The 23861-nt window shown below is 47.4% G+C and overlaps 10 protein-coding genes across 10 annotated transcripts; 6 read left to right on the forward strand and 4 right to left on the reverse strand.

The window, feature by feature from the left end:
• Positions 1 to 1427: 1427 nt before the first annotated feature.
• F4822DRAFT_431566 (FAD/NAD(P)-binding domain-containing protein) lies at positions 1428 to 2836 on the forward strand (the record flags this gene model as incomplete). The annotated part of the gene is made up of 3 exons (XM_051461493.1): positions 1428 to 1544; positions 1752 to 2534; positions 2615 to 2836. 3 exons carry the CDS (start codon positions 1428 to 1430, stop codon positions 2834 to 2836), a joined length of 1122 nt encoding a protein of 373 aa, XP_051312470.1.
• A 303-nt stretch (positions 2837 to 3139) lies between these two features.
• On the reverse strand, positions 3140 to 5023 carry F4822DRAFT_410983 (actin cytoskeleton-regulatory complex protein). Its single transcript, XM_051458814.1, has 3 exons — positions 4550 to 5023; positions 4185 to 4419; positions 3140 to 4129 (listed from the first exon to the last, which is right to left on the reverse strand). The coding sequence occupies exons 1-3, from the start codon at positions 4784 to 4786 to the stop codon at positions 3399 to 3401; spliced, it is 1203 nt and encodes a 400-aa protein (XP_051312471.1). The 5' UTR covers positions 4787 to 5023; the 3' UTR covers positions 3140 to 3398.
• Positions 5024 to 5164: 141 nt separating this feature from the next.
• On the reverse strand, positions 5165 to 8647 carry F4822DRAFT_410984 (uncharacterized protein). The gene is made up of 6 exons (XM_051458815.1): positions 7790 to 8647; positions 7461 to 7626; positions 7278 to 7408; positions 7016 to 7219; positions 6615 to 6963; positions 5165 to 6562 (listed from the first exon to the last, which is right to left on the reverse strand). Exons 1-6 carry the CDS (start codon positions 8125 to 8127, stop codon positions 5531 to 5533), a joined length of 2220 nt encoding a protein of 739 aa, XP_051312472.1. The 5' UTR covers positions 8128 to 8647; the 3' UTR covers positions 5165 to 5530.
• Positions 8648 to 9026: 379 nt separating this feature from the next.
• On the forward strand, positions 9027 to 9387 carry F4822DRAFT_431569 (uncharacterized protein; the record flags this gene model as incomplete). Its single annotated transcript, XM_051461494.1, has 3 exons — positions 9027 to 9037; positions 9105 to 9232; positions 9302 to 9387. 3 exons carry the CDS (start codon positions 9027 to 9029, stop codon positions 9385 to 9387), a joined length of 225 nt encoding a protein of 74 aa, XP_051312473.1.
• A 575-nt stretch (positions 9388 to 9962) lies between these two features.
• F4822DRAFT_431570 (Sds3-like-domain-containing protein) lies at positions 9963 to 12093 on the reverse strand (the record flags this gene model as incomplete). The annotated part of the gene is made up of 4 exons (XM_051461495.1): positions 9963 to 10407; positions 10462 to 10962; positions 11022 to 11091; positions 11151 to 12093. 4 exons carry the CDS (start codon positions 12091 to 12093, stop codon positions 9963 to 9965), a joined length of 1959 nt encoding a protein of 652 aa, XP_051312474.1.
• A 737-nt stretch (positions 12094 to 12830) lies between these two features.
• On the forward strand, positions 12831 to 14889 carry F4822DRAFT_324579 (uncharacterized protein). The gene is made up of 3 exons (XM_051455519.1): positions 12831 to 12928; positions 12987 to 13053; positions 13106 to 14889. The coding sequence occupies exons 1-3, from the start codon at positions 12918 to 12920 to the stop codon at positions 14729 to 14731; spliced, it is 1704 nt and encodes a 567-aa protein (XP_051312475.1). The 5' UTR covers positions 12831 to 12917; the 3' UTR covers positions 14732 to 14889.
• Positions 14890 to 15260: 371 nt separating this feature from the next.
• F4822DRAFT_411001 (tubulin/FtsZ family protein) lies at positions 15261 to 17872 on the forward strand. Its single transcript, XM_051458816.1, has 5 exons — positions 15261 to 15719; positions 15920 to 15978; positions 16048 to 16358; positions 16422 to 16925; positions 16982 to 17872. Exons 1-5 carry the CDS (start codon positions 15708 to 15710, stop codon positions 17461 to 17463), a joined length of 1368 nt encoding a protein of 455 aa, XP_051312476.1. The 5' UTR covers positions 15261 to 15707; the 3' UTR covers positions 17464 to 17872.
• A 35-nt stretch (positions 17873 to 17907) lies between these two features.
• Positions 17908 to 20143, reverse strand: F4822DRAFT_324649 (uncharacterized protein). The gene is made up of 2 exons (XM_051455520.1): positions 19644 to 20143; positions 17908 to 19555 (listed from the first exon to the last, which is right to left on the reverse strand). Exons 1-2 carry the CDS (start codon positions 19924 to 19926, stop codon positions 18192 to 18194), a joined length of 1647 nt encoding a protein of 548 aa, XP_051312477.1. The 5' UTR covers positions 19927 to 20143; the 3' UTR covers positions 17908 to 18191.
• A 509-nt stretch (positions 20144 to 20652) lies between these two features.
• Positions 20653 to 22348, forward strand: F4822DRAFT_324685 (uncharacterized protein). The gene is made up of 3 exons (XM_051455521.1): positions 20653 to 20794; positions 20851 to 21072; positions 21124 to 22348. The coding sequence occupies exons 2-3, from the start codon at positions 20962 to 20964 to the stop codon at positions 21982 to 21984; spliced, it is 972 nt and encodes a 323-aa protein (XP_051312478.1). The 5' UTR covers positions 20653 to 20794; positions 20851 to 20961; the 3' UTR covers positions 21985 to 22348.
• F4822DRAFT_324686 (uncharacterized protein) lies at positions 22349 to 23779 on the forward strand. The gene is made up of 2 exons (XM_051455522.1): positions 22349 to 23408; positions 23470 to 23779. Exons 1-2 carry the CDS (start codon positions 22712 to 22714, stop codon positions 23691 to 23693), a joined length of 921 nt encoding a protein of 306 aa, XP_051312479.1. The 5' UTR covers positions 22349 to 22711; the 3' UTR covers positions 23694 to 23779.
• The last annotated feature ends 82 nt before the right edge of the window (positions 23780 to 23861 follow it).

The raw sequence follows: 23861 nt of genomic DNA on the forward strand, positions 1-23861 counted from the left end.
CCATCGTGCTCTGCCAAGTCGGCCTTTACTTAACTTGATATAGACACATTCCTTCAGGCTGGCTTTGCTATTGCACGCAGAGCTCAGCTCCTCTACTAAATTTTCATACAGGGACGAATTGTTTCGCTATTTATGTACTCAGGCATGCGGGTGTCGTATGTACGCACTAACACATGTACTACCCAATCACCATTTTCGAGAACTTCCCCGTTAGGAAGTACTTTTTGTCAATTTATAAGGCTGTCCAATAAGACAACGAAAAAGGAAGACCCCTTGTTCACGCCGAACCAATAGCTCGTTACCGTGTCTACCCTCCACGAGTCAATACAAGCCTCATTCCCTTTCTCTTCGGGACCGAAACCATTTAATGCTTTCCCCAACCTGCATTCTTACAGACCAAATAATACGCCCAATAATAAAGTGGTATATATGTACTAGGCAGCCACCTACTACGAAATCAGAAGAAATGCTGCATAACGCATTCAGACTCGTTTATGAGACGGGCTAATAGACGAAGATTTGATCCTCCTAGTACCAACCAAAGATTATTAATACTATTTCTTGTATTAATCATCTTGGGACTAACGAGGGAGAATTATTAGTCAATTTCACCGTCCGCTAAACTCTAGTGAGACTAAAGTGAAAGCTGAATCGTTATTCGGGAAATTATCATTCGGACGGCCGCCGGACGGTGGGTGTATAGGCACACAACAGGGGTACCAAGTCCGAATGTGACACAAAAGCTACCATTCAAGAGGCTTTTCAGGTCGGTATATTCGAATCTTGGCACCGCGATTCCGATTCCTGACAAATTAAGCACACGAAATCGGGAAATCCATAGTTTATTGTGTGTCTATAACTGGATGAATATTATCTATTCGTCCGATGTTCGTACGCTAACTCCCTCAACGACTAAGTCGAGCTGGCAGACTGGGTATCTTTGATAAATTTCCCAAATGATCATTTTAGGTAAGTACCTGCGGTATGTAAGGTAATGTATTGAGTATGTACCCAAGTCCAGCCCGTACCAGCCTCCTAGAAACAAAGTGAGTACAGGATCGCCCCTACTATGTAAGTCTCGAACACTTAGACCCCCAGGAACGATGGGCTTGAAGTGGGGTCTCTCCGTTTGAGGCGTCAAAGTCTATTTGATACTGGATGGTCCGTTCCTCCCTGCTGTGAAACAGACAACTTATAAAACATGAAGAGCAGCTTCCGTCTTTTCAATTCTTAAAACTCTTTAAAGATTTGTTTCTTTCTTGGTTGAGTTTTTCTAGCCTTCCTTCAATTTATCACTCATCATCGCGAAATACCGACACGTTTCTCCCACGACCTGCCCACTCTTCGAAATAGTCTTTTTGACTTCTAAAAAACTGTTGTAGCAACACTCTTCAACATTAGCAACCGGACTTCACCAACTGGTCACCATGACCCAAACAATTGTCGTCCTAGGCGGCGCCTATGCTGGCGTATCAGTGGCACACAGACTTTTCAAATACACGAAACCTCAAGTAAAGGATTTGAAAGTTATCCTTGTTTCTAAGGTAAGAAAATTGTTGGTTTTACACTATTGGTTCCTCGAGTCAAGAGCTGTCCGGAATTGGGTACAATACAACGTTGGGTCTATAGAAGAGGGTCCACGTAATCAGCACTTAGACCCTGGAAACCCACCGAGTTTCGACTAGGGATGCGAATTACAGGTCACCGATGGATATGGATCTACAATGCATGATACTAACTCCTCGTCGCAGAATAGCCACTTCTACTGGAATATGGCGTCCGTGCGTGCCATCGTACCGGACCTATTGAAAGAAGAACAATACAGTCAGCCCCTCGAGAAGGGATTCGCCAAGTATCCGGCCGATTCCTTCGAGTTCATCGTCGGTAGCGCTGAGGGCGTTGATGTAGTTGACAAGACGGTCAAAATCTCAACTGACAATGGCACTGAGCGGGTACTTAACTACGATCATCTGGTGCTAGCGACGGGTACGCGCGCCGTTGACAACGCGGTCCCGTGGAAGAGCAATGGCACCCATGAGCAAAATGCGGCGATTATGACGGAGATTCAAGGCAAGATCAAGACCGCGAAGAACATCGTTGTAGCGGGTGCCGGCGCTACAGGTATTGAGGCCGCAGCTGAGCTAGCCTTCCAATACGGCAAGGAGAAGGAGGTTATTCTACTATCAGGCGACAGCGAACTCCTAAGTGGCGACTCCCTAGCATCTAATGTGGCGTCTGAATTGAAGAAGCTGGGTGTCCAGGTTCGCAAGTCAGCGCGTGTCGAGACTACGCGCGAAGCTGCCGATGGCAAGATCGAGGTTGTTCTGAAGAATGGCGAGAAGCTCATCACCGATGTTTACCTACCCACTATGGGAATGGCGCCTAACACAGAGTACCTTCCGGCGGATTTGTTAACGGACAGGAAGTTTGTAGACATCAACGAATTTTACCAGGCTAAGGGTACTAAGGACGTCTGGGCTGCTGGCGACATTGTGTGGAAGCCTCGTGGTAGCTTTGTGCTTACGGATAAGCAGGTAAGCCATTTCTTAACAACCCAAATCCTAACTTTATGAGATCTAGAGTATATTGGATGACTAACGCTTATAATGAAAAGGCTGCTGGTGTCGCTAAGAACATCGATCTCGCCCTAAAGGGCAAGCCACCCACCGTCGTCAAGACCCTACCGATGGATGCCATGATGGTAGCGACGGGTCGTAGCCGTGGAGTTGGTCGTTTGGGCTCCGTTAAGGTTTTCTCCTTCATGGTCTATATGATGAAAGGAAAGACTCTTGGCGTAGAGAGATTGCCTAGCTACGTCGATGGTAGCGCCTATTAAACAACCTACTAGGGAGGTGCTTAATGTTGCGTTAGACGGCTGGGGAGAATGTGTTATGGCTACACGCTTTTCATGCTAGGCGTATATGGAGAGGATCGTTATTGAGCTGACGAAGGAAACGAAAACTCCTTTCGGCATGCTGATGGTTTTGAGGTTTCCTGGATAATTGTTAAGATGATGAGGGGCTGAGAGGGAACAGATGTAATATGTACCCCAAGATACCCCTTCCCCTTTTTAAGATGATGGAATTGGCTCTTCACGAGAGTATAATAATAAAATATTAAGATGGACTTTTCTTTTGATTGGCATACTATTGATTCTCCCGCTTGTCCCTTGCTGTGATGCGAAAAAGCGTTATATCCGTAGATAATCTAGTTCATGTGATTATAACGCCTGACCTGGATCAACTTAACCGATCTGCCACGAACTCAAAATCCGAGCCCGTTGATTTACACCAGAGGGCATGACAGATGGATGTTGCCCCATTACCTTGGTTGTTCAATTCGGTAGTTATTAGGCACTCACTAGACGAAACGCTCGTCTCCCTTAGAATATCAAATATCTACCTCCCCGCCTTCTCATCCTCAACCTCCCGTCTCAACTGCTCTAGCACCTGCATACGCCCCGCAAGATGCGTCTCCAGCCCATCAACCTGCTCCCTAACCGTCGCCAAATCATCCGCAACACCCCTCAACCCACTTCCCGTCTTCACCTTCCCCGTTCCTTCCTCAAGTTCGCGTAACTCCCTCCTCTTATAATCTAAAAGTTGATCCAACTCGCGTTTTACAAGAGCGGGTTTAGAATCCCGTTTTCCGCCACTGCGACGCGTGGCTACTTCTTCGACTTTGGCCATTTTGTCTTCGAGTTCTTGGAGTTGCTTTTTTAGGCGCACTTCTTCCCATTGCTCGTCGCTTTGCGCGGAGCTGAAGTCTGTGCCGGAGGCTTTGAAAGCGCCGCGGCCTAGACGGGTTAGGTATTGGTCGCCGAATTTGGCTTTGCGGCCCGTGGTTGTGTTGTCGTCTGCTTTGGCCGCCCAGCGGGAGGCGGCGCCCCGGTTGCGCTCGCTGTCGAGTTGGTAGTCGATTTGGTTGCGCTCGAAGGAGGAGCGGAGTGACGCGGGGACTGTGCGTGGGATGCGGAAGCCTTCGTGGCGGTTGTTGAGGATGTGGAGGAAGGCGAGGCAGGCGTCTTTGTTGACGGTTGGGGAGGCGGAGGGGTTGATTAGGTTCCATGCTGAGCGTACGTCGGTGTCGGGTACATCGAGGGATTCGTAGAGGCCTTCTAGTGCGTTGACTGTTTCGTGTTTCAATTAGTAAATCAAATGTAGCTGGATGAAGAGAAAACTCACAGGATATCTCGCCCCGCATGTCTCGGTTCTCTTGGTATATGGACTCGTACTTGGACTTGTCCTGCGGGTTCATGTACCAGTCGAAGCCATCCTTCAGTCCCGGTGTATCCGAGTCATCGTCAACTTGTTCAAATTGTACTTGCTTCCCTGTGAGGGCGCGGTTTGCTTGTACGAGGTGGGCTTTGGATTCAGGGACGAGCCAGTCTGGTAGTGTTGTCGGTACATCTGCGTATTCCTGTCATTCTCCATTAGTTATTTTTGCTTTCCCGACAAACCGTGCTGACGAATGAAGAAAGGGTTGGTAGAGAAGCGAATGCAGGCCTATAGGAAGGTTGAAAAGGGAGCAAAGTATCAATCTAACTCACCCCATTCACTATATCGAAGATGATGCGCATAGCGACGCAGAACTCCTCAAAGTCGAGATTACCATCATTATCAACATCCGCTACATCCCACACACGCTCTAACTGGTCGTCTCGCAATCCACTGTTCTTCAGCAGCGGTGCCGCTTGTTCGCCTGTTAAGTATTTGCCGCCATTGGTTCGTGTCGAGAAGATGTTCCAATACGTTTCAACCTCCTGAGCCTCGATGCGAGGTGCCATTTCGAGGCCCTACTGAACTAGAAGAAACGAGTGTATTTGTTGTGGAGTAGGTATAGGTATTTGATTTCTCGGCCGCGGTAATGGTAGGTTGGGTATAATTTTAAGTTAATTTAGTCGACTGGCTTCAATTCAAAGTCGTAAGAGATGACGAGATGAAGGTTATTGTTGTATGAGGTAGTAGCTATTCGCAACCTTGTCTACCAAGATACACCGATAGCCTTGTATGTGGAATAGAGCATGCAACTAAATCAATTACAGTGGGCCCTCTCAGTTTAAAGCTGGATCCCAACGCTTATCAGGGGTAGTGCGTCAGCTGTGGCTCAGCTACTAACGTATACAGTGTGCGAGTCTAGATTTAGCACTTTCATATAAGTCGCGGATGTAAGTACCAAAGTACTACCATGCTGCCATGCTTAAATATTCACGAGAAACACCATTTAATACTCGAAGACATCGACAATTATCATTAGTCACCACCAGAGAAGACAACATTTACCAGTGTGGTATCATAGCAATGTACATATAATCTTGAAAGGTTATCGCTCACTTCCCAGCTCTGTAACTGTAGTCCTGTTTGTATTTCCGGATATACCTCCCATCCCTTCATCATGGAATATCATAGCGCCTAGATAACTATATCAATTGGACGATTAATCCACCTCCTTAGGACATGCGCCAGACTGCAACTTTCCCTTACCACCAACTGACCGAAAAACCCAGCGCTATCGCAGTTCAAATTGGGTATCATGAAACAACTGTTGTTACGCCCGCCCCTACAGCTCCTTCGTTCCCTGCGATGGCTTGTTGAGCCGCTTCTAAGAAGCTGGGCCGCCATCTTTGTAGGTACTTGGCTGCAATGGGCCTTGCGTCTTCATAGTCCGTCCATATGTCCTGGATGGCGTCGAGTGCAAGATCCCGCACTGGTGGTCGCATCATTACCAAGTAATACAAGGTCGTGAGTGCCAGATTCACTATACTAGGATCTCGACATAACGTCTTAACCCGCGAGAAAACGGCGGCATTGAGCTCAGGTAACTCACTAAGAAACCGTGTCAATACTTTATCTTGGGAATGGAGATATGGGATAAATCCATCCAAGAGACGAAGCGTCCATTTCTCGTAGTTAACGGGAACATCGCGGGGAACGGCGGAAGAAGACGTAGCTTGTTGCTGCACTTTGTCGTTATACCATTCCTCACTCAACCAGGAAACCGCTACTTCGATACGCTTCCGGAAATCCTCAAGGATATAATTGAAGAGTAGCTCTCGGATCGAGTCACTAAGCCGGGTGGCTGGAAGAGCCACTTTACTGTCTTCGCCGTCCTCCGGGTCATCATCCAGCCCCGCATTTGCCCGGGTTGCTAGACGAGTTATCACAGTGATCCAGGAGTCTCGATCGTAGGAGCTAGCTGCAAGTCTGTTGATGCCGGCCTTAGCCTTCTTAACGGCGGGGTCTTCAAGGGTTCTCATGGTGCCGAACACTCTCGTAATCGAACCTTGTCCAACCTTCGCAGCTTGTTCTGGATTCAATGTTGGTGGCGGCGGTAATCGGAATGTGGGCAGTGCAAGTCCGCTTAATGCTGCTGGCTTCTCAAGTTCACGGTTCTCGTCCGAGGGTGACGAGTCAAGCTTGTTTAGGATCTGCTCTGTATCTTCTGCTGTGTAGTAATCCGGCTCGTAATCATCCTCATCGTCCTCCACGTCAAGTGGCGCTGTTTCGGGGTTGATTGGCTCTGGCTGGGCTTCATATAGGGCTGTTAAACGATCTCGGACGCCCTACGCCTTGGTTAGATAAAGTCAAAATATGTGGAAGGGAATTGTGACATACCTGTATTGCTCGATCGAAGAGTTGGTTATCTATGCGAGCAATAGTTGTAACGCTAATTCGGGCGGCGAGCGGCGCCGGAACATTATCACCAACATTGAATTGCTTCAGCCCAGCATTACTTGTGAACGTGAAAACATCGGCAAGGGTATGTGGACCGGGTTTCAACGGAGTGATCTCAACCTGGGGATGAGATGGCATGGCCCCGGTCCGTTGGCGTTTAGCATCTGAACTATCAACTGGTTCAACCGGTGCTCTCTTCCGACTCCCCTCCTCAAAGATCTCCTGTCGCGATCGTAGAAGCCGGTCGATGTGTTGCTGTATACGGCTGGCTAGTGGGTTTTGCGGATTTCTGTAAAAATGTTAGCTATATGATATATTGTTTTCGAATTATTAGGTCGCACCGTCTGGATAAATGCATAAGCAGCATCCGCGTTGTCTTCTCCATTGACTTGACTATAACCTTGGTCTTGGGTGTCATTGGGGAGTTCGCGAGCTTCAGAGGATTAAAATTGAGGATCGTGTTGAGGATTCGGTTCGAAGTAGCTGGTCGGTTTCGGATGAGGATAGACAATGTGTTCAACGTAGCATCTACAACTAAAGCATCGCTACGAGGTTTGTTAGATCATTATTTCCAGATGAACATTCATGTAGGCACCGTCATACCTGCTATTGTCTTGCAAAATCCCAAGCATTCTATCTAATAGTCCGGAAGCCTCAGCTTCGAGTTTAGGTGCGTCGAGAATAGGATGGTTCGACGGAATCATGATAAGCGATATATCAAGGAGGTCGCCACGCTGTGGGCACGGTCAGCACCAGTTGAGACATGCAAATGGGATATATCCTTACTCTTGGTTCCGGGTTTACACTCTGCGTCTGCGCCAGAACAACGCGTTGAGCAAACTTGACGCAGCATATTCGTATCGTGGGTGGAGCAGTATCCCATATTCGCAATATCCTTGCCTTGATAGCAGTCATGCGCTCCCACGTGTGTGTGTCGTAGGAGTTGTTTATACTGGTACAATTTCAAAACGTCAGCGACATGGCTGCGAAATCACATCTCGCGGGAGACGCATAGATATTTAGAAGGAGACAGCATCTGGGCGCATCGTCATAAGACGTGACGCACGCACCAAATCTACGAGGGGTTCTACGATAATGGATTGGGTAAAACCTACATCCAGCGTAAGGCCAGGGGATAGATACTAGCCGCCGCCTGAATGACGCTTCTTAGAACGGTAACATCTTGGTGGTCGTCTTCCACCAATAGCTTGAGTGTCTCCAATACTACTAGAGACAATGTCTCCTTCTGGCCGGGGGCGATAGCGGGTGTTGCGAAAGCTTCAGCAAGGAACTCAGCTCCCCATCGTCGGAATTCCACCTGAGCTGAGGGGCCTATGATGGGAAGGGTAGCTTGAATAACTTGGGTATAATAGCCGGCATTACCAAGGACGAGCTTTCGTGCGCCTTCGAGTTGGCGAATTTGGTCTTGCACGGAAAGTTGAGCTGTCGCCATTTTGATTTACTGGATTGGTTGGACCCAGGCGGGTCCAAGATGTTGGTAGATGTCGACGTGAAGTTGGAAGAAATGGACGGGCTACAGCAAGCATAAATTGTAAATCAAATATGTCAAGCTGGAACTCAATATTTTGAGTATTTAAGAATTGGTATTGGAAAATCGAGAGCGAAGAAGTATTGAGGTCAAATAGTTGGAAGTAAATGCCTTGTCGCGTCGTATGGTTCGTGTTCTGCCCGGTGATGTCAATTAGAAGATCGCCGGGAAGATAACCTGCATCATCCTTCACACCATGTCCGTGTCCGTGTCGAAAAGAGTAAGTAAAGAAGGTCCTTGGTTTTTTAATTCGTGGGAATATTTCTTTTTTGCTTGATTCCCTAGAATTAATTTACGTGGAGCAAAATTGAGGAATGCAAATGTAGTTGCACTATGTCATTGAAAGAAAATTGGGTGAGGGAAAAGAGTTGAGTTGAAAAAAAAGAAGAATTGAATGAACATAAATTCGGTCGCGACTGAAGCTGCTTCAGGGCGTTTGTCTCGTGCAACTTCAGCTTTGCAAGAGACAAAGCTCCAAAAGTGGGTACTCGGATCATTCAAGCAGGGAATCTGATGATCCGAAGATACTCCGACGTAGTAAACCGCAACTGGAACTACGAACGTAGTACGCTAATACTATTTGGGAATAATCTACACGCAGAATTGGAAGTGCCCACCACGACATCGTCAGATCTACCTAGGTACTTCAATAAGGTTAAGGTACGATCCAGTAATCGTACGTGATTAATTAGGCTTGGCGGCATTCCCTTCGATTTCTCAACTTTCTTTAATTCTTCCAGAAAGAAAAAAAAATTTGTCGCATACCGCAAGGATTTCAGCCCTGCTGGGCAAGATATACAAAAATGGCCTCTGGGTATGTCTATATGCACTTCTGTGCTATTTGATGCTGCGGTTATAATGAATATCTAACAGCCTGCTAGTTTCGGAAGCTCTTCGTACTACGATAGGCGATTCAGACAATCACCCGCCCTCATCCGAGCAAGGCGGCCTTACCTCTTCAAGAACGCTGTTCTCGGGTCTGCCGTCGCCGCCTTTGCTATTGGCGTCTGTAAGTGACGATCGAAAGCTACGTACCGTCCATGAAGTAAGATCGATTTACTCATTCGAATACCTATAGATGCATACACAATAAACGTCATCGGACAGGATGAATTCGAGGATGTGAGGGTCCCCAACGCGCCGAGCCAGCCCGAGAAAAAGTAAGCGACGATACGATGAACATTGCCGGGGTAAAAGTTCTACCTAGATAGAAGGAGAATTGACAAAAGAAGTCATACAAATTTACGGGTCCTACGAATGGGTTCGGCGTTGGAGGTACTTTGAAAATATGATAATGGTATCTTCAATGTGGCTATGAAGAATATGTATAAACTATATTGGTATCGTGGCTTTACATGGAGCCTATAAATGTATAGCAAATCCCCCAAACGCCACAATGTGTCTATAGAGACATTCCAAGCATGTATCATGAGAACCTCCTCATTCTCTACACTACTTTTGAAGACGCCAGCTTTGAGCAGCAAGACAAGAATAATCACAAACAACCACACGACGACGGGTGACCTCCCTGTTCCAGCTGGAAGCTTCTATCGCAAGCCTTTGACGCCAATTGCAAAACATATGCACAGGGTATATCATGTCCATATTTCCTATCCCACAAAACTACCTATTCAACCCTTCAGCACACGATGTGACCAGTGATCTCTTCTTCATTGTATATCCCCCAAATTGCGCCATCATGAGCCAGTCCGTGAAAATGATTTCGTGATTAGAATGTATTATAAGCTGCCGACTGGCTGGCTAATCTCGTTTCTCGCTGCCGTTTCTGCTGCTGCCTTCATACTGCGTGCCTTAGTTTGCTCTAATACGGTAGCGGCCCTCGTAACTTCGGGTGACGTAGAAGGCTGTCTTTGTGCGTTTTTCTGGGCTTTTTGGGGGCCGTTGGGCTGGGATGTCGATCCATTCGAGAATGGATGCGATTGATGCGAGTTTCGCTTAGCTCCAGATGGTGCGCTTGTTACACTGGCATGTATATGAGCTTCATGTTGGGCAGAATGCTGCCGTTGAAGAAGATGAGCATTCGATGGGTGATTGGGATTTGCCCACGGTGTCTGCTCAATGAACTGCTCTCCTGCAGGGCCGAGACTTTGACCAAATGGTAGTCCTCCATAATCCACATAATTAGGCCGATGGACTTGATGACGAGGCGCTGGCTGTCGATTTCTCTGGAATCTGGTTAGCCATACACACCATTCTTGGGTAGTATCGGTTGTTCACCGGGAATAACTTGCATTCATGGCTTCGAAGTCATCTTCTAATTCTTGAATAGATGCTCCTTTCATCTCTGGAGCAGCAGGCATTCCCTCGTACTTGGCTATCCCCGACAGTATAGAAACCTCTTTATTATACGCCAGTGCATTTCTAATCCTCTGCGTTGGGTCTTGGGGGAATCGGAGACCAAATTCGGGAACATTGTTGGCTTGCTTGCGGCGTTCGTGCTGTATATCGTACCACTGTTGGCCGAGTTCTGCTAGGATTGTCTCTCTCGATTCTCTAACAGATTGGAAGTATTGGGAATGAATTTGGGAGCGTCTAGCAACAGCCCATCTGTCCAAAGCTTCCACATTAAGTTCCAGTTCTCGGTTTGCAACACGAACTCTTTCGTCTCTTCGGGCGTCTATGCATTGCATCATAGCAAGGTATTCGGGATGTGTTGGGGTGTCGGATCGTAACATCGCTTCTTCTCGGTTTAACTGCTCGAGTCGTTCCTCGTAAAGTCTATGGCAATATTAGCTGGCCGTGATCGCGATCGTCGCGTGGAGACAAATATGGCCTACCTGTCTCTAAACGTTGAAAATCGTTTCTCGATTGCTGCCAACTGCTCGAAAGCGGCCTTTTTTCGCTCGACTGGTGAAATTTAATCAGCGCTAATGACTTGGTAACTAGGATCGAAACTATAAACATACGTTCTTCTTCATTTCTATGAGCTGCCTCTGCCTCTTCGTCTACGTCAGCTTCAACATGCTCTTCTTCACCTGTATGGGCACCGTCCTCATCGGGCGCCGGAGCACTCGTAGCTTCTTCTGAAGGCCTATCAGCTTCGGCGGGTTGTTCAGCAGCCTTGAGTTTCTTCGAGCCACTACGCGTCTGCTTCTTAGGTATAACCTCTTGGTCCGATTGGATTCCTTGGGCATGATCATCGCCGTCATCTTCGCCGGGCACGACATTGATAGCTTCATCGGCCGACGGCTCACCACTATTGGTATGTAAGGAGGGGTCTTCTTCATCTGCCATCTGTGTGTCGCCATCTATGTCTTGTCGACTAGGCGCGGGGACCGATCCGGTACGCTTTCGTAGCAGTTGAGGGACTTCAGAATTTTCAGCGGGCATGGATGATCGTTTTCGCTTCCTGCTTTCCACTTCTTGACTTGTAGCTTCGGCTAAAATGTCTAAGATTGGAGATTGGCGCTTCTGTGATGTCTTTGTCTCTTGCGCCGGCGGACTCGAAGCTATTGAATCCTCTTCTTCAAAGAGAGGCCCGTCGTCATCGTCCTTACCCTGCCCTAATCGTGTGTGGTTTCTTCGTAGTTTGCTTGGAGTACGCTCGTAGCTCTGACCGTCGCCTGACTTCTTTAGGACAATGTCCTTGTGTCGGGTGGGTATTCGGGGCGTGTCGTAGAGGCGTTCGGTCTCAGCTTCGGTGTCATTCGCGTCGGAAAGATCGTCAGGTGAGCTTACGTCTTCGTCGCGATTGTTAGGAGTCGTGTCGTTCAGATCATGCAAGTCATCTGGATCGGCATCCTTGTCTTCGACGTCGCTCAAAGGACTTGACCCGTCGTCGTCGGAGAGTGGTTCGATTGGCGGGGGAGGAATGGTGAGCGGCGCGGGCGCCGTGTCTCCAGTTGCCATTTTCTTGAAATAATAGTTACTGGGTTTCCACCGGTCGACTATAGGTCAAAATTGGTGTAAGGTATTGAAGAAAGCGTAGGCAAAAGGAGGAAGAGCGTATGTTGTTGGTTGTCGAGAAGGGAGAAGATGGGCAGAGGAGTTTTCAGAGCTCGTAGGGACGCGGAAGTGGAAAAAGGTAAATAATTAAGAAAGTAGATTTGGTATTGAGTAAAAATTTGGACCTTTGAAGGGTAGCTAAGACGTAGGCGATTTAAACGGACATGTTTTACAAAACGAGTGTCAGTTGAGTTGGGTGTCAAATAGTTTCGAGGAGAGGAAGAAGAATGGTGATGACCAAATTGGGGACGGAATCGCTTTGCTTTGCGCTCAAGCAAGTGCAAGTGCAAGCCTGCAAGTACGGGCTGGCTGTGACCGAATTTGGGTGCTCTCTGCCTTCCACCAAGCCCGCTGCAACAATGTACCTGTACCCCAACCCGCTAAACTAACGGCATTCTGGCAATCCCGACCTGAATAATGAAATTCGCTTATCGATAGCGCACATGCGCGGTACCTAGGTAGGTACATCTCAGATGTACCCAGGCTAGGCAAAATGTGAACGGTACCTGTTTTGATCGGATGTTAATTTTCTGGATTTAATTGGATCTACTCATGTAATAAGTTCCACAACAGACTCCACTAACGATAAGATAAGGAATTTGTCGTGGATGTACCTTTTTTTCTTTTTCCTCGCGCCTTGACTTGCAAATTGTTTCAATTGCCACTCAGTAAAACGTAGCTTCACAACCATTGAATTTGGGCGTAATAACCCAATTCGCACCTCTAAAATGGCACCATCGTAAGTAAATCGAAGTGATCTCCTTGTTGCGAACATACCGTATAATAACCAATACCAGAAAACTCGGTTTAACAGCTTCAACGAAAACCATTGACCCCACCCTAGACGCTCTATTTGCAAGCAGTGTAAGTTGAAGACCGCAGTTGTTAGGATGTATGTGAACTCACCCTTATTTAGACCGGTCCCGTCAAAGGTCCTTCCAAGACAAGATATTCCGAACTACTCCCTCTAAAGGAGAGAAAACCCTTGCAGAAACGACAAGATACCCAATTAGACGGGGATGAAGACGAGGATGAAGACGAAGATGAAGAGGGTGACGACAACAACTCGCAGGTTGATGATGAATCATTAAGCGAGCTGGGCGATGGCGAGATTGAAGAGGGACTTGAGGGGAGAGACTTGTCTTCAAACGATGAAGAATCCGAAGCCTCGGAGCCCACAGAAACGCTACCAGAGCCACAAAAGAAAGAACGGAAAAGGAAGCGCAAGGACGAACATGACGATTTAGAAGATAAGTATATGCGCAAGCTAGCCGAGGAAACTGAGAAGGAGATCCGATCCGATAAACGTCGTAAAGGCGAAGCTGGCCAGGCGATAAACGGTACGTCTACAGAAGCGAAAGACTCCGATGAAGACGAGGCTCCGTTGGTTCACGAGTCACTTCTGGAGAAATCAGAGGGCCATGGTGACGTCGAACTCGACAAAGCGAATCGTACCCTCTTCCTCAGCAACATCTCAGTTGAAGCTATCACCTCGTCTAAAGCGAAGAAGCTTTTGATGTCTCACCTTTCGTCTCCTTTATCCACATTGGACCCGGCCACCGGACCACATAAGGTTGAATCAATACGTTTCCGCTCAACAGCGTATTCCACGGGTGCCATGCCGAAACGAGCTGCTTTCATAACCAAATCTGTTATGTCAGCAACGACAAAATCCACCAATGCTTATGTTGTATATTCGACCCCGTTAGCTGCGCGAACTGCGGTTAAAGAACTAAATGGCACTATCGTCCTTGAACGTCATATGAAGGCAGATAGTGTAGCGCATCCTACCCCGGTAGACCATCGGAGATGCGTTTTTGTAGGCAACCTTGGTTTCGTGGACGATGAAACTGTTGTTAATACTACTGTTGAAGGGGAGACTACAACAAAAAAGCGTACAAAGGTCCCAGCAGACGTTGAGGAAGGCCTATGGCGGGTCTTCAATCAGCATGCTGGCAAAGTGGAGAGCGTTCGCGTTCCTAGGGACCCTAAAACGAGAGTGGGCAAAGGTTTTGCCTACGTGCAATTTTATGACGGCAACCATGTTGAATCGGCCTTGTTACTCGAAGGAAAGAAATTTCCCCCCATGCTGCCAAGGGCGTTGCGTGTATCCCGTGCTAAGGATCCGCGCAAGACAGCCCTCGCTGTGGAACGAACAGTAAAAGCAAAACTCGAAGGGGCGAATGAAAACGATAAGAAGTCGAAGAGCACAAAACACAAGCCAAAAATAACCTCAGAGCAATTATCTCAAGCAGGCAGAGCTGGTAAACTTTTGGGTAGAGCCGCCGCCGCAAGGCAACGAAGTGGGTTCAAGGGATCACAAAGCAGACACTTTAAGGCCAGAGAGGAGACTATTACAGGGGAAGGTTTCAAGACTCCGGAACAAATTGTCTTCGAAGGTCGTAGAGCCAGCCAAAAAGATGGCAGGCCTAAAGACATGAAGTTTGGTAAAGTCAGAGGGAAGAAAGGTGTAGTGAAGGCGAAGACGAAGAGTCGAGGCGCCAGAAGAGCAGCTGAGTGGCGGAAGAAGGACTCGAAGTAAAGAAAGGGAGGATCCGTATTCATATCAAGTCCGTATGTGCATCTGTGATGGATGCCTTGCGCAACAACTTCGATACTCAAAGAGATGCACTCATAATACTAGTAGTGAAGAACATTGAATATGCCATATGACAATGAATTAATTTCGTGCTTGATGACATGAAGGTTGAAGTAGGTACGCCACATTGTACATAATTCGTCCATCCAATCAAAAGTCACCCTATACAGGAGTATCCAATCGTTGAAATATCGGTGCGAGCTAATGCATGTTTGGCCTAGATATTTCTAGCTTAGCTTCGCTTCAGCGCAGGCAGACCCTTGTCTAGATGGGAAGCTATCTAGCAGTTTAGGTACTTTACCAACGGGGGCGGTGTGAAGACGGGATGTACAGGTATGTGTTGTTTCCTGTTGGGTCAACTGCATATGGTGATTTGTTCAAGGCTATCATTCTTCGGGTCTACCAAAATGAAATAAATATATTGACCAACAGAAATTCAACAGAGAAAATACGTAAATACATAATACGTTGCGTAACCTGCAAGGGAGAAGTTACACACACGTAGTTTAATCCCAAGGTTATCAACATCATCGCGTAACCGCCTAGGTACCTCAATAGGGTATATTAGTTACATATGTACATATGCAGCCGGAATTGTTCTAGCTGTCTAGGTATTATTTCCCCCCCCACGGCATCAAATCATATTGAGCAACCCCTGAAACCTTGCCCCTCATATGCTGAATTGATCAATCGAAACATCTGCGGAGTTGTAACTTGCACCTGAATATTCACCACCTCTTTCGTTCCCCACACAAAAACCTACGACCAGTTCTTAGAAAACCCACACCTCCTTTTTTACACTCTTTCAACTACCAAGCGCTGTGCGCATCTTCCCGACTCGATTCTTTCCTCTCAGATCCGTCTCCAATCTCACGTCGCGGTTCTCCAATCGTCTAGTTTTTGATACTACGATTTCATCATGAAGGGCGAGGTACGTTGAGAGCTAGCCTACTGACCATAGTATCCCTTATGCCAATCACTCGTGATACTTGTCCAAGTTCCCTATATTTCAATTACCCTGTCTGTAACGAAATATTCTAGATATGCCTCTACCTGCACTTAGGACATATAAACACACGTCCAATTATCAATATTGGTCCTTCATACAACTAACATTCTACCTCTTTTCAGATCCTCCACCTTCACTTGGGCCAGGCTGGTACCCAGCTCGGTAACAGCGCTTGGGAGCTGTAAGTGTTACACCGCTCTGTCGCGCAAGCTCAGTACACAAGAATTTTATAGCTTACAACCATCTCCAGGTACCTTCTCGAGCATGGTCTCGGAGCTGATGGTCGACCGGACCCTAATGCGAAGGATGTTCTTGACGGCGGTTCTTACGAGACCTTCTTTACCGAAACTAGCAGCGGCAAATATGTGCCCCGTTCCATCTTCGTCGACTTGGACCCTTCACCCATTGACGAAATCCGCACCAGCGGCTACCGCCAACTCTTCCACCCCGAACTTTTGATCAGCGGAAAGGAGGATGCTGCGAATAACTACGCTCGTGGTCACTACACCATCGGTAAGGAGATGGTCGACAACTGTCTCGACCGAATTCGACGTGTCGCAGGTGAGTTTTATGCTTTGGAATAGCTTCGATTTTGCTCTGGGATTTAGCTGACGCGTTCGCCAGACAACTGCAACTCGCTCCAAGGCTTCTTGATCTTCCATTCGTTCGGTGGTGGTACTGGATCCGGTTTTGGTGCCCTCCTCCTCGAGCGCCTCTCCACCGAATACGGCAAGAAGTGCAAGCTTGAGTTCGCTGTTTACCCGGCTCCCCGCATGTCCACAGCTGTCGTCGAGCCTTACAACGCCGTTCTATCTACTCACAGTACCATCGAAAACTCCGACTGTACTTTCTTAGTTGATAACGAAGCTGTCTACGACATCTGCCGACGTAACTTGGACATCCCTCGTCCCAGTTATGAGCACCTGAACCGTCTGATTGCTCAGGTTGTCAGCTCTATCACCTCGTCCTTGCGATTCGACGGTGCTTTGAACGTCGACTTGAACGAATTCCAGACCAACTTGGTTCCGTACCCGCGTATCCACTACCCGTTGATCAGCTACGCACCCGTCATCTCAGCCGCCAAGAGTGCGCACGAGAGCTTCAAGGTCCACGACTTGACCTTCCAATGTAAGTTCCAACGTAGCATGGACAAGAGTTTCCTAGTGGGCTAATCATTTCCTCAGGTTTCGAACCCAACAATCAGATGGTTGTTTGCGACCCCCGAAACGGAAAGTACATGGCCGTCGCTCTCCTCTACCGTGGTGACGTCGTCCCCCGTGACTGCAACGCCGCCATCGCAGCCCTTAAGGCTAAGGCCTCCTTCAACCTAGTTGAATGGTGCCCGACTGGTTTCAAGTTAGGTATCAACTACCAGAAGCCAATGGCTGTTCCCACCGCCTCTCCATCCGACGGCGGTCTCGCATCTGTCGACCGCTCCGTTTCTATGTTGTCGAACACGACCGCCATCGCCGAGGCCTGGTCTCGTTTGGACTACAAGTTCGATCTCATGTACAGCAAGCGTGCTTTCGTGCACTGGTACGTGGGTGAGGGTATGGAGGAAGGCGAGTTCTCCGAGGCCCGTGAAGATCTCGCGGCTTTGGAGAAGGATTACGAAGAGGTTGCGGCTGACAGCTTCGAGCCCGATGAGACCGAGGCCGAGTACTAAGCTTTTTACATTGAGCGTATAATACCCCCCAGGTTTCCCTTTCCATCAACTCCTACTCTTTGTTGTACAAACCCGCGCACACCTAATCCATTGAATTTTTTTTTCTTCGACCTTCGTGTTGGCAAAGGAGACTACTGTCTATTCTGGAGTCGCGAAATAGAGAGTAATGGAAAAAATGCGTGGATATTCAGTTGTTCTTGGACGAATCGGTAGGGGTGGCCTCCTTACAACGGTTGTTTTATCTTTGACTCGGAAATCGCCGATGATATGATGGAAATGCCCATAGGTGGTAGATGATGGACAGAGTAAACCTCGTTTTTTTCGCTTTATATTTCGCCCCCAGAATAGCTGCACAAAATTCTGCAATGTTGAGTAGCTTGATGAATGAAACCTATAATTCCCCCTTAAATCTGATATGAACTTCGGAATTTAAATAGTTTTTAAAGTGATTGCGATGGAACGGAATGACCGGTTAATAATGAGTGTTTTAATACTGATGCCTACTAGAATTAAGGCTTAATCAGCGTGAGTAAGACGCCCAGGCAGCGCTATCCCAAGCTATTTCTAACTACCTAGGTACAACAGTGAATATTTTACGGGCAAAAAGCCTCGGTAAACGTAGTAGAGATTAAAGAAAATTGTCATCAATCATCAAAGCCTTAGTTACCTAGGTAGTCATGAAGAAACCGATAAACGCTTTGAAGAAAATAAAAGAATAATTCGTAACCCTAAGCAACGAACCCGCCCTCTTCCTCGGCAGACCCTTCCACGTCCGCCGCCTCACTAAGCTGGCTAAGCTCGTTGAGCAAGGCCATACCGTGATATGCGTTCTCCGCGAAGCCTTGCAAGGTGTTGAGGGTGAATTGGTTGCCATTGGGGAACTGGCCGTCGATCGAGTGCTGCCAAGAGGATGTCGGACTCGGGTGGGTAGCTAGATAGTATCGCGCGTCCCAGTCTTCCAGTTTGAGTGGATTTTCTGTGCGAGAGCGATCGGCTAGGGCCCATGCGTCTTGCAATGGTTCCTCTGGTAGGTAGACAACTGGAGATCCGTCGGGAGCGGGCGGTTGTTCTATCCCCATGGCTACTTCGACGAAGCGCTGCTCCAAGGTACGTGAGAGATCGCATGGGTCTGCTAAGTCGAATTTCGGCCCGCTCCCGGATAACTGGTAGAGAGCGTTTAGAATGAACTGATCATAGCCTAGGTTAGCAACGCGGCAGACGCGTAACCTGGATCGGATCTGGCGTAGATACGTCGCTATCCAGCGCTGATCGGACTGAGGCCGCATATTGGGAAGGCCGATCCAGAGGTTACAAGTACTATGATGGGGATTTTGTGGTAGATGTACGGCTTTAAGCCAGACTCCATCTAAGTACAGTTCCCGGAGGGACTTAACGAAGTACTTGAACATCGATAAAAGGTCGCAACCCATGACTTCGACTTGGCGCAGTTCCAAGAAGGTCAAGTTCGGTAGAACTGATTTAGGAGGCTTCGTAATAGTCGGTATACATCTGGATTGCCAATCCTCGATGCTTGCGTCTAGCAGTGAGGTGACCTTAACTTTCACCTCGGATTTCTCGATGGCGTCTAGATCGACAAGACATAGGCTTTCGAGCTTCTCTGCCTTTCCTATCATTTCCCATAGGCGATTTCGGAAGCTGATGGTGTGAGTTTGGCCCTCTTCATTTCGCCGTACCGACATAAACAAGTGCCGAAGATCACTGAAAACAGTAATGATGTTCTTGACGTCTTGCGGGTTACGCCAGAGGCTCACTACCGATATATTGGATAGATTTTCAAGAACCAATGTTTTTAAGGTCCGTGACTCCTCAGGCCGCTGTACCAGCGCCTCAAAGCTATTCCCTAGTATTATTGTAGCGGCTCGATACTGTCTCGGATATACCAACTGGAAAGGAAGGTTCAGCTTCACGGCTTCGACGTTCGGGGCATATTCGAGCATGGTGCCAAGTTGGCGACGGTAGTCAATCTCGGTGAAGGACGTCTCGGTCATGCAAAATTTATGTCGTAAATTCGCCGTGAAGTCATCCATCGCGCCAATATGAGAAAACAATTCGCTTAGAAATCTAACTTCACCTACAATATCACATGGTACTCTTAGCACACACAATCTAGCATTAATTTAAAAGTGTATTAGAGGTAGGTAGGTAGATAGAATGCATACCCTCATCCCTCACCACCATCATGTCGAGATATAGAGCCCGACATACAGGGCCAGCGCGGCACAATGCATCATCGTCCAGCGGATTCGTCTCTCTCGTGGACTTATTTAGACGCGTGAATTCCAGTTGGAGAGTTCGAAGAGCAAAGGGTTTCAAAATCTCGTCAAACATTTTGCAAGTAGTGCGCAGCTGTAAGAGATCGTTCTTGTTGCCATAGAGAGCTATGACAGTCCATTCGAGTATGTGAAATAGGATCTCTGGTGGAAGTTGATCCATTAAACCCATGTTGACTGAATGTATTTCGGTATACCAGGGATTTCCAGACAAGGATTGTCGTTTATGCTGCACTATTCCAAGGGTATAGACGAGACGCAGAAGAATAATCAAAAAGATAGAAAGATACTTCCGGGCTAGGCATCAAATGTCGAGGTTTGTTAAAGTTAAAGTTCATTGTTATCGTGATGACTTCCCTAATTGCTAGGTACATATGTATGTATCCAACCTTACGGAGTTTACAAGAGACCAGCAAATGAACCACAGCAGGGGCGTCCTTGCTTACTGCCCCGCACCTCCCAAAGCTACCCCCCAGACCAATCAACACTGTCCGGTCTCATCTCATCTAAACAAACCATTTCCATTCTATTATTTTATCTATCAAAACACCAAGTCTCTAAACCATCATCTTCTGCATGATTCTATGGAAACACGTACTATTCAAGAATTCCGATGCATCAATGTCCCCAGTTCTAGTGTATAACACCATTCGACGTGATAGTTAGGAACTAACCGGCCAAGAAGCTCGTATTCTATAGGTTTTATACCACCGAGCCTAACTCATCCCATCGCCGAGCATTGTGTGCCAGCCAAGTCGCACACAGCTTCAAGGACATATCTTACATGAACTACATACCTACCTAAAGTTTACGCATTCACATATCTACGGCTTTAGAACCTATCTATGGGATGCCAGGCGTACGTTTAAATCTAAGCGATTCACTGGCCTTGTCCACGTGTTTCGACAACCCGAAACGGATTCATTTCAGTCCGACTCATAGTGAAGAAATTGTGTGAATCCAGATGATAATTTTTTGCTACAATGGCCAGCCCTCATTTAAGACCATTCGGTCCTTCTGTTCATCTTGACCTTTGCGGCGTAGGTGAGCCGTGGTGAGACGCAGATGTTTGACCAAACTAAGACCTCCGTACCAGCAAACGCCCCTAAGCCACCAACCATTGATATAGCACTATCATTCTAGAGCATCTCGAGGTTTTTTTCAACACGCTCGTGATCCTCGAGCTTCTAACATACAGCTCAATGTCATGGCTCCAGCCATTTCCGTATCGAACCTATCGAGGAAGGGCGGCATAATAGCGTTGATAACATTGGTCTTCGTCTGGTCATTAGCTGCTATAGTTAGGCAGCTGTCATTCGTTAGTCGCCAACCTCGGAATAGAGACATTTCAAAACTAATCCCGTCTTAGTTCCACCAACCACTCAGCCTCGCTCTGCGTCTGCCTCTAAGAAGACATGATCCTCCTTTAATTCTCTACGCCTACAAGGAATCCCAGAACGCGCGCGAAAATCTAAAGTTCTTCCTCGATCAAGGTCTTCATGGTTCAGCAGACTTTATATTCATTCTCAATGGCGAGACCGACGTCGCTGATCTCATCCCGAAAGAAAAGAACATCCGTGTCGTCCAAAGACCCAATGTCTGCTTTGATCTAGGTGCATTTGGTGAGGTACTAAGAGCGGATGACCTCTGGAAAAAATATCAGCATTTCATCACGATAAATGCGAGTCTGCGAGGTCCATTTATTCCTCATTGGAGCAAGCAATGTTGGAGCGATGCCTACCTAGATCGTGTGACGGATGATGTGAAATTGGTTGGTATGACAATTAACTGCAGCCCCAAGCCACATGTTCAATCGATGATTTGGGCGACCGACAATATCGGAATGGAGTTTCTACTCTATCCGCCATCAAATTCGTCCGAGCTCGATCCCTACGGAACCGCGAACGATACGGTCGCATTTGGTGGCTGTTATGAGGAGTTTCATCAAGCCATCCATGCTGAAGTCGGCGCCACTAGCGTCATCAGAAATGCAGGATACCAAATATCGGCAATGATGTCGGCTTTTCAAGGCGAACAGTACCTCGACAAGTGCGACGAACATCCGAAGGACTTACTATACGACGGCAAATATTTCGGTACCAACCTTCACCCATACGACACTATCTTTTTCAAGGCAAATCGCGGCATCGATCCGACCACTTTAGATCTACTCTCACGTCTACATTTGTCTGGCTACCCCGGAAGAAGTTGGGAGTTGTGCCGACGATGATTGTATGCCCAAAAGCAAGAGTAAATTATGTACATATCGTTCAGAGGGCGGATTGCTACTTAGGTCAGTCTTCCCGCCCACTAATAGACTAGTAAAGACGCATGTCCCTTTTCAACTATGTTGTGATGTATTGACCATAAGGACACCATCCTAGCAGTAAATCCCAACTTCCCATGTAGCAAAAATAACCTACCAGTTCATAACTCTAGCCAACTCCGTCTGACTGGACTGGTACGGCAATACCGTCAATCTTCTATGTTATTACAGCCTTACGGCTCTCAGATTACAACCTCCACGATGTAACCGCATAACTATTAATAAGACCAAGCCAACAGAGTTATGAGGTCCATTTATAAGCAAGCGCCTTGTTTCTTTCCCCAGATCGACCCGTAGTAGCAGCTTCTCCTCGGCACTACGACCACATTATCGGAAATATGATTTTCTTCGGGATTTGATCGGCCTTTAAGATATTATATCGATTTTGACGTATCGTTATTAGATAATTGCTTCAGCGGTTATGGAGGTTGATTTCAAAGCCTCATGTTCTTGTTATAAAAATTATCCACTTAGATATCCTTACTCCGCACCACCCTCGTTGCATCATCGACACCATCAGTCAACACCTTTATAATCAACCCTTCGTATGAGCCCTCATGGTTCAATATATTAAGACTCCAGAGTTATAGTGAAAGCAGTAGACAAAATATTATAACAATTCACCTTCAACATGTCTTTAAGCAAAGAGAACGCCGAGGCCCGCCTTAAAGCTCGGAAGCCAGTCCCAAAGCCGACACCGGCGTACCTCCCCGTATCCGGGTCACCCCTCACAGTGGACAAGGACCTATACAATGGCATCGCAACAGCCCCGCGATCACTTATAGAAGAGTTCACGATTCCGATTAGATCGGGGAGAGCTTGGAAAGCACCCGCTGGATCTATTATTCGGATCAGCACCCCGGAAGGACCACAGGTCGGCGATTTAAATATCTGGAATGCGCATAACCCTCGAGAAAAATTCTGGGCGGCTCGGACTAAGCAATTGCATGCATCCCACGTTTCGACGGGCGATAGACTGTGGTCTTGCTTGCCGTTTATGCGACCGCTTGTTACTATCGTCGGCGATAGTCTATCGTGGTACGGCGTCGATGAGAACGGCGGCAGAGTTCACGATTTATTAGGCACGGGATGCGATGGATATATCTCTAGCGTATTGTCTGGGAAGGGATACGATTTCCACTGCCGCTCTAATCTCACGCGAGCAGTGCTCCCGTTTGGTCTAAATGAGGGCGATGTGCATGATGTGATTAATTTATTCCAAGTCACAGGTCTGGATGAGCAAGGCCGTTACTTCATGAGTCCGTGTCCGGCAGAAAGGGGAGATTATATTGAGTTCCTGGCTGAGCAGGATGTGTTGATGGCATTGAGTATGTCCCATTTCTTTTCACAGAACCCCGTTTATGTGGTTGTGTTACTGAGACCAAACAGGTACTTGTCCAGGCGGTGACCTATCGCGATGGGGCTTCGGAGCCGACAGTGAAAAGGAGATGATTAAATGCTGCCGGCCTCTGCATATCCAAGTTTACAAGCTCGAAGACGAGAACCTATTGCAGAAGAATGGGTGGAAACCTGCTGAGCCTGCACCGTACAAGGGACTGCATGGCTTGCTCGTACCCGAGGGAGAACACGATGCTGCATCTGTCAAATCGTAAAATTAAGTATCGTATCGTATCCATATGCTAACGTTCTAAATCATAAATAAATGCAAGATAATGCTGCATCCATATCCTAACCTTAAGCACATACAAAATTCAAGAAATGTACCATACGTGCGTATCATATCCACTAAATCCCTCGTATCCCAACTCAACGTACAGGTA

This window comes from Hypoxylon trugodes (assembly GCF_022578975.1).
Source record: "Hypoxylon trugodes strain CBS 135444 unplaced genomic scaffold F4822scaffold_7, whole genome shotgun sequence".
Taxonomy (NCBI): Eukaryota; Fungi; Ascomycota; class Sordariomycetes; order Xylariales; family Hypoxylaceae; genus Hypoxylon; species Hypoxylon trugodes.

Bases quoted from the DNA above. Each gene is read 5' to 3' on its own strand.
- F4822DRAFT_410983 (XM_051458814.1), bottom strand. From the start codon at position 4,786: ATGGCACCTCGCATCGAGGCTCAGGAGGTTGAAACGTATTGGAACATC. The intron at 4,420-4,549 runs GTGAGTTAGATT...GGAGAATGACAG, and splicing joins TCTTCGATATAGTGAATGGG to GAATACGCAGATGTACCGAC. The intron at 4,130-4,184 runs GTGAGTTTTCTC...AACACGAAACAG, and splicing joins CATGCGGGGCGAGATATCCT to TCAACGCACTAGAAGGCCTC.
- F4822DRAFT_410984 (XM_051458815.1), bottom strand. From the start codon at position 8,127: ATGGCGACAGCTCAACTTTCCGTGCAAGACCAAATTCGCCAACTCGAA. The intron at 7,409-7,460 runs GTAAGGATATAT...CCGTGCCCACAG, and splicing joins GTGTAAACCCGGAACCAAGA to CGTGGCGACCTCCTTGATAT. The intron at 6,964-7,015 runs GTGCGACCTAAT...ACATTTTTACAG, and splicing joins CTTATGCATTTATCCAGACG to AAATCCGCAAAACCCACTAG.
- F4822DRAFT_324579 (XM_051455519.1), top strand. The intron at 13,054-13,105 runs GTAAGTTGAAGA...ACCCTTATTTAG, and splicing joins ACGCTCTATTTGCAAGCAGT to ACCGGTCCCGTCAAAGGTCC.
- F4822DRAFT_411001 (XM_051458816.1), top strand. The intron at 15,979-16,047 runs GTAAGTGTTACA...AACCATCTCCAG, and splicing joins GGTAACAGCGCTTGGGAGCT to GTACCTTCTCGAGCATGGTC. The intron at 16,926-16,981 runs GTAAGTTCCAAC...TCATTTCCTCAG, and splicing joins CCACGACTTGACCTTCCAAT to GTTTCGAACCCAACAATCAG.
- F4822DRAFT_324649 (XM_051455520.1), bottom strand. From the start codon at position 19,926: ATGGGTTTAATGGATCAACTTCCACCAGAGATCCTATTTCACATACTC. The intron at 19,556-19,643 runs GTATGCATTCTA...GTGATATTGTAG, and splicing joins GATGGTGGTGAGGGATGAGG to GTGAAGTTAGATTTCTAAGC.
- F4822DRAFT_324685 (XM_051455521.1), top strand. From the start codon at position 20,962: ATGGCTCCAGCCATTTCCGTATCGAACCTATCGAGGAAGGGCGGCATA. The intron at 21,073-21,123 runs GTTAGTCGCCAA...ATCCCGTCTTAG, and splicing joins TAGTTAGGCAGCTGTCATTC to TTCCACCAACCACTCAGCCT.
- F4822DRAFT_324686 (XM_051455522.1), top strand. From the start codon at position 22,712: ATGTCTTTAAGCAAAGAGAACGCCGAGGCCCGCCTTAAAGCTCGGAAG. The intron at 23,409-23,469 runs GTATGTCCCATT...GAGACCAAACAG, and splicing joins GGATGTGTTGATGGCATTGA to GTACTTGTCCAGGCGGTGAC.